Genomic DNA, 7,787 nt, shown 5'->3' with positions numbered 1-7,787 from the left:
AGAGAAAAACACAGCATGCTGTGCCTCGTATGATTATTTTCCTTTGCAAATCTTTGAAAGGGATATCTGAGTTCCGGGCAGGCAGAGCTTGCTTTAGTTCTCACATTTCCATGCAGTGACTCCTCATTAGCAATTAGGGTGATAAGTGTATTTGAATGTGAAATAACAGTTGCAGTCTCAATGAAATAAACTCTTGGTATAATGGGAATGACAATTAAAAGCAAAAACAGAAGCCTCACACAACTGCAAAAACTTCAATATCTAAGAAGCAGGCCTAGAAAAGTCCAAAAGAAAAAAACCCAACCCACTGAACATCTACTTTTAAGAGTATTAGGAAGGAAACATCAGGCCTGAAAGCTGAACTCTTGCTTCTGTGCAAGCAGGTGGTACCTTAGCCAATTTCCCTAACCACTGTCAGCAACTGGGGGGGGCAGGGAGGGGGTGGGAGGTGGTACTGCAGGTTGGCTCCAAAGAGGGATCTGCAGCGTTTGGGCTTTCACTATTAGGAAAGCAGAGAAGTTGCTGTAGCAACCATTAAGGGCATGAATTAGGTACTAACTGTCCTGAATCCACAAGTTTTAGTGTAGCTTGAGCACAAAGAGAGCTTTGGTTTGTAAGTATTTAAGAACTCCTTCCTCTCTCCCTAACAACAATGCACGTCTTGAAAGGGAGTTCAAAGAGTGAGAGGAAGTCAGGACTGCAGTGCTCAACTTTAAATTAAGTAAAGCTTTTCTGTTGGAGTCATACAAGTTGATGGCTCTGTAGAGCAGCTTGGATACTTCTGAAACAAAAGAGAAACAAAACAGATGCTATTTTGAAGGGTATGTGTGAATTCTTTGCAATTAATTTCTTTTGAGTTTCCTTAATTAAGAAAAAAAAAATGTTTGTCCTTCGAAAACCTCCTGGGGTTTTAAACTCTGGTTCTTTTGGTGCTGATTTTTTTCTCAGTTATAGAAAAGAAAGTTTTACTAAATAGAACAGTCTTTTGCTCTCAAAGGGCTATATGCTCCCTTCACCGGGAAATCTGATGGAAGGAGAAGAGGTGAAGACTTCAGTGTCAAGAAGAAATCTAGACAGTTAAAAGACTACTGTAGTAATCACCTAACCTGGTACAAATGCAGCCTTAATTTTCTTGTATTAATGGAAAAAACATGTCTTCCTTTGCTCTGACACACTTGTTTTAATTGCAGGAGTTGATTTAAATGGGAAGACTTTTTCTTTTAACTGTATATAGTTAAATTCATCAGACCAACTATTGATTAGACTGAATTACAGATAAACAAAGGCTCGTGGTGTTCAGAGGAAACTTGGTGCTCAGTTAAAGTATTTGTTTCTGACAAATTGTTCTTGGACTGGGATGAATGGAAAAATTCATGTAGAAATTATTGCTTACTGCACATTGGATTCCATGGAGCTTATGCTTGATTGTATTTTGGTTTTCTAAAAGAATACACTGCAGACCAGTCCATCAGCTCCAGTGGACATGGCAAGGAATGGCACGTAGAAATGCTGATACATTTCATACAACTTATGCTACCGTACTGAGCTGAAATCAGAGGGATACTTTGCTGCAAACAGGAGCACCAGCTCAAAATTGTGCTATTTTCTGTTCACAATGATTTCTGCAAACTTCAACCTGCTGCTCTAAACCCTGGCAGCTATCCTGGAGAAAGGATTTATACCTCAATCGAGATCAAAACAAAAACTCACCTGCCTGAAACCTGCATTAGTTCAAGTTCAGTTACGCTGATGGAACAAGGACTAGGTTTCTTAAAAAGCATTTGGCAATAAGACCAGGTTTTGTCCCCCCACATCCCCTTGGTGGGAAGGGATGCAGTCTTCCCTTTATTTCTCATGTACTTGAAAACCATCAAAGAACTACACTTACTGCCACCAGACTTGGTTTTCTTCCTCTTAAAAAGAATCCCCCTTCCCACTTGCAGTAGGGAGAGACTGGGAGAGTGACCTAGAGCGAGCCAGCGAGATGCTGTACACTCCGCAGAGCCCTCCAGAAGCAGCCGTGCTGGGCGGCGTTCCCACCGCTGTGCGAACAGCTCAGGCAGGGCTTGTGCGGCATAGCCTGCGAGCGTGCTGGGGTTCAACTCCAATATTTTAGACATCTGTTTTTACCACCTGCTCATTAACAGAAGGTGGATTCTTCCTCCCTAGCAGCAGAAAGATAACTCATCTTGCCTTTCTGCTAATTACAGCTGTGCTCTTACCTGGTAGCCAGAATCATTACAGGTCATGTAACATTTGCCACAGTTGATACACATTTCCTCGTCAATCAGAGCCACAACTTGCTCTGCGTTGCAGAGCTCACCATATGTTCCAATATACTGCAGTGCTTTTCCAATTACATCCTAGGGAAAAAAAAAAGAAAAAAGAAAGTATTGACTCATTTAGAAGATACCTAAGCAGTTTCTATAGCTGTGCAGGAGGACTCTCTATTACTTTAATATGGAAGATTTGGCCATGCATTGTGATGACGTTTAGGATTTTTCTTATAAATTTCCAAGTTGCTGACCTTCATACCTCCTGTAAAGAGGTACAAAGGACGTAGGCAGCACTAGAAGTATGTATTTGTATACAAACATGTTCTGCAAATAGGTTACACGTTTAGTACTTGATTTTGAACGTGCTGTTGTTTTGCCATTGTGCGAAACTTCAAGGAATAAAATGGAGTGCAAAACAGGAGCGACATTCTACAATCAGATCATCCTTGGTCATTTCTCATTAGCACAGATTTAAGAACACACAGCAAGTAAAGAAGGAAGACTAACTGCCTTTCTTTCTTTAGCAAGATGTGCATATGACATGGTCATGAGCTTACTGCAAATATTGTACAGAAGCAAGCTGTGGGTCTAATCCTGCAAGTCTTGATTCAGTTCTGCTAACTTCACAGGGAGGGATTTGTGGCATCAGCCTTACATCTGTGCTGCAAAAGTAAAGGTGTATGGCAGGACAGCGTATGGGTACATACCACAAGGGGAAGACGTGCCCTCTAAATTAAGTTGTTGGGGGCCTACCTGATGCAAACCATTTCCACTTTACATCAAGGGAAACTGCACAGTACAGTGGCAGTTCAGCTTCACTGAGTCAATGGTAGAGATGGGACAAGTCCCACGTCCTTTGGACTGCAGCTATCCCTCGGTTAAATTAATTTACCTTGTGTAAGTCTAGAACAGATGATGAATGTGATTGCATTTTAAAAGATTCTCTCTGTGGCACTGTACTGGCTGCCTGAGTATTGTGTGAGTTCGCTAAGCACACTTCAACAGTTCCCATGTTGCAAACCAAGCTCAGTTTTATGTGCAAGATTCTACATTGTTAAGATAAATCTGGCTTAGTAAGTGAGGGTTATGTGATGCAACAATACATTTTAATTTGCTTTAAAAATGGGTATAACTGTTAAGTATTAGAGAAAGCTCACTGAGTGATAGGACAGCAGAACTGGCTTCAAAGTCATTCTCCTGTAATAAACCAAGAAGTCATTATGATTTTGATTATGGACTTTGATTCAAGTCAATTGAAAAATGCTCAAGATCAAGCCAAATAGGAGACACAGACAAGTCTGACCAGAATTATAAGCTTCAAAGTGTTTACCTTTGGTCTTGCATTGCCAAGAAACATGATAAGGATTTTCTTTTTTGTTTCGCAGTGTTTTTTGAAGAAGCAATACTTACCTTATTCCTATCAGTCAAAAGAAGTATTCTGAAATGATTAGCAACCATTTTAAGTGTGTAGGAGCATTCTATATTTAACCTGTATAATTTATAATCTCATACAATGCTCTATAGTTTTCAATTCTCATTGCAAAAGAACTGGATTACAGTAACTTAATTTTTTATTGCATATCTTTTTTTTGGCAGCCTTACTTTCAAACAAAGTAAGCATCCCTAATTATTTCTATGCCACATCAGAGCAATAGGGTAATATGGCTTTATCAATGTTAGCTCCAAAGGAAAGCTCTGCTGCATGAATTAAATGCAAAAATGGGTCCAACCTTGTCTTCCCAAGCCTGCTGAGAACTTGCAACAACAGCTCTACTTCCTGAATGAATGACTTCTGTTCATCTCAGTGAAGTTTTAACTTTGAGGCCTACCTGGCCTTCAGCACTTAATTACAATAGTATCTTTATACAATTAGACAAATTTCTTTGTTCACGGGATGCAGTGGTAGGATCTATGTAGTTGATCTTAATGACTGTAGAGGTAGGAAATTCAACCATATCCTAAGCCCAGGAAGAAGGACAGGGAAATGGCACTGTTTTCTTGTTCCAAAACCACTCAAACATTTTCCCTCTGCCAAACCCCTAAGTTGCTGACATGTGAAATACCTTGGCTGCATTCATTCAATGCTAAAAGCCTTCCAGTTCTTCTCAGCAACATGTAGAGAACATTAATGCTTTTCCAGCATAAAACAGCTGTGGCACATTGCTAAAGGCAGCATGATGAGTGTGGACAGATGACTGTAAGTGAGCAAGTTATCACAGCTTAATGAGTTAGCACTCATCAATAGAGCTGTGCAAGCTGATTATGTGCATGGTCCAAATTCACTGCAAATTTGAAGAAAAATCTGTTTGCTTAAACCACTGTAAAAGGTCAATTAACTACTATGAAAGTGTTTCAGCTAATACTTTTTACTTTGATATTGCAAAGGACTAGACTTGAACACACAACCCTTTACTGTGCCTCACTGGTGAGCTACAATAACTAACTCCAGCCAATGTGATCTCTTAGGAACTGTTCACAACCCTGTCTTTTCATTTCCACGTCTTACTCAGAAAAATTTATGGATTTACTAGGAATTGCTCAGCAGTTTTCAGGTTGCTACAGTTCTCAGGTTTCTGCAGTCTTCTGTATCAGTCAAAAAATTGCAGTTGTACAATTCAGCTCTTGCTTGTTTCAAGTCTCATGTAGACTTGTCTGTATCATAGCTGCTACAGGTTTCAAAATACATGTGCCTTTGTGTGATCTACTGCCCCCAGCAATACTAAGTATCCTACAATCCTCTCTTTTGTGTTATATAGCCCCTTAAACATTCCACTGTATGTCACAAATGCATGTGTCGTCTGCAAGTACTGGCCTGCGTACTGAAGAATTTGAAGAAATGACCTGTACAACATACAATGAAGTAGCTTTCCACTGCCTGCTCATGTTGTAGAAGTATCAACGTGGGGAGATTCCTGACAGTGAAGGGCTTTATAACCTAACAAAAGCAGACATTTAAACAGCATAGGTAATTAATAATTTTCTCAGGGAGGTTCTGGATTCATAATTGTATTCTTTAAATATCATCTGGATGTTAAGAAACCCACAAAGCTCAAGCAGACTGCAGAAATGAGCTACTTAAATAATCATGGGATGGAGGGCCCTGCTTATGAGAGAAGAAAAAAAGAGCTTAACAAGATGTTTAGCCTAGGAAGATGAAGGCAGAGCCGGAATGTGATGTCTCTTTATATATACATCAGGGAGGGAAAAGAGCTATTTAAGTTAAATGACAATGTTGGCACAAGAACACATGATTATAAGCCAGCCATGAATAAATTTAAAGCTGGAAATTACAAAAGGCTTTTTAAATGGGAAAGGAGCAAGGTGGTTAATGGCCTTCCAGAGAAGCAGCTGGGGAGAGACAGTCCAAGGTTTAGGATAGCATTAGCTCAGGAAACTGTTGCTTAGAAGAACATGATCAAAATAGATTTTTCCAGCTACAAACTTACAAAAAGAATAACAAAAACAATGCTTATGGCATGGTGATTTCTGAATTTGTAACCAAGTCGCACTTTTCACAGCTCACAAAATACACTTTTGGGGAGCCAGAATTCCAAATAGGGAAGATTTGCCAACACCACCAAGCTGAGTGGTGCGGTCGACAGGCTGGAGGGCAGGGATGCCACCCAGAGGGACCCTGGCAGCCTCGAGAGGTGGGTCTGTGCGAACCTCCTGATGTTCAACAAGGCCAAGCGCAACCCCCGGTGTCCATACAGGCTGGGCAGGGAATGGGCTGAGAGCAGCCCTGAGGAGAAGGGCTTGGAGGTGCCGGTGGACAAAAAGCTCAACGTGGCCCAACAACGTGCGCTTGCAGCCCAGAAAGCCACCCGTGTCCTGGGCTGCACGGAAAGCAGCGCGGCCGGCAGGTCGGAGGAGGCGACTGTCCCCCTGCCCGGCCCTTGTGAGCCCCCCGCAGCGCCGCGTCCAGCCCTGGGACCCAGCACGAGAAGGACACGGGCCTGTGGGGGCGAGTCCAGAGGAGGCCACAAAGGTGGTCGAGGGGCTGGAGCTCCGCTGCGGTGAGGACAAGGCTGAGAGAGCTGGGGTGGGTCAGCCTGGAGAAGAGAGGGCTCAGGGGAGACCTTGCAGCTGCCCCCCGGTACCTAACGGGGGCCTGTGAGAAAGGTGGGGACAGACTTTTTAGTAGGTCCCCTATTTAGATTAGGTTATTAGGTTTACAATTTAGATTAGATGTAAGGAAGAAATTCTTCACTACGAGGGTGGCGAGGCACTGGCACAGGCTGCCCAGCGAAGCTGTGATGCCCCATCCCTGGCAGTGCTCAAGGCCAGGCTGGATGGGTTTGAGCAACCTGGTCTAGTGGAAGGGGGGATGGACCTAGAAGATCTTTAAGGTCCCTTCCAACCCAAACCGTTCTATGATTCTATGATGACATTTTAGAGGCCTGCAAGTGATTTCAAAAGACTGTGTCAATGATTTACTGCTCATTTACACTCATGGGTGTTCTGTTTTTTAATCACTTCTTTCTCTCAAACAAAAACTGTCTGTTTATTAATTTGGAAACTTTCAAGACTCTATTGCCTAAAAAAGAGATGGTACTTGAAAGATGTTTTGCAGGTGCACTCTTTTACAGCATCTCAAGCTATCTCAGAGCTTCTTGTTTCCATCAAGTCATAAACGTCTGGAACAAAATAAACACTGCAGCAAGAAATCATCAACTTTCACTGTTTAAAGTGGTTTCACTCCAAAAAGCAACTGTCTAAACTGGCACTATGGGATTCCACACTTGGTATATCTCAATAGCCTCCGGATCAAATTTGCACTGTTTACAGTATAGTGTTTTTTGCCAACTGCCAGATCTGCAGACAGAAGCCAGGTTCTGAAAGTCAAGATGTGCTCTTTGTGGCTTACACATTACCAGCAGCAATAAAAAACCCACAAGCTGGAAGGTAAATTTTGTCCTAAGTTACACTTTTGTAATCTCAGGGACCTAGAGTGCTCCTTTTGATTACTGCTGTGCTGTCTCACTCTTCTCAAAAAAACTGTATTGAATGAACTGGGAGAGGAATTTAGTCCTGCAACTGGAACTGGCAGGGAATTCAGTTGCTATGGAGAGAATCAGAGCAGAATCCATTAGTTTTATGATACTAATGAGTACAGGAAAAAAAATCATTTTGTCACTAAGCTAGGCAGATGTAGTTTTGAGTATACACAAGGAACAAATCTGTTCAGTAGGATATAATTTTTACAATGCTATTTTTATTACTATAGCTGCATTTTTAATATTAATATATCAAGCATTTTATGATGATTAGCTTTTCATTAGCCATCATATTAGTAAACCTGTATTTGTAAATATAATTTATGGTTCAGGTATGGCTCCTTGTAGACCTGCTGTGTCCATCTTCATGCAGACCTCACTGTAAAAGACCACACTGTGCTCTAGAGATGATGAATATCACAGGCCTCTCATTAGATAATGATCTAAGAAAGCCATATACAGTGCAGGTACTGCATCTGATATAGCAAGTTCAAAGGGAAAACACATGCTTTTC

At 41.5% G+C, this 7,787-nt stretch overlaps 1 protein-coding gene across 1 annotated transcript in view; it reads right to left on the bottom strand.

Annotated features, from left to right (window-relative positions):
* DPYD (dihydropyrimidine dehydrogenase) overlaps positions 1-7,787 on the bottom strand; it is a 367,931-nt gene that overhangs the window by 1,927 nt on the left and 358,217 nt on the right. Inside the window, exon 22 of the mRNA XM_040610420.1 lies at positions 2,223-2,363. Within this exon, the coding sequence (XP_040466354.1) occupies positions 2,223-2,363 (141 nt within the window). The remainder of the gene's footprint in view (positions 1-2,222; positions 2,364-7,787) is intronic.

This window comes from Falco naumanni, chromosome 11, assembly GCF_017639655.2.
Source record: "Falco naumanni isolate bFalNau1 chromosome 11, bFalNau1.pat, whole genome shotgun sequence".
In the NCBI taxonomy this organism is placed as follows: domain Eukaryota; kingdom Metazoa; phylum Chordata; class Aves; order Falconiformes; family Falconidae; genus Falco; species Falco naumanni.
This window is presented reverse-complemented; position numbering and strand designations above follow the sequence as displayed.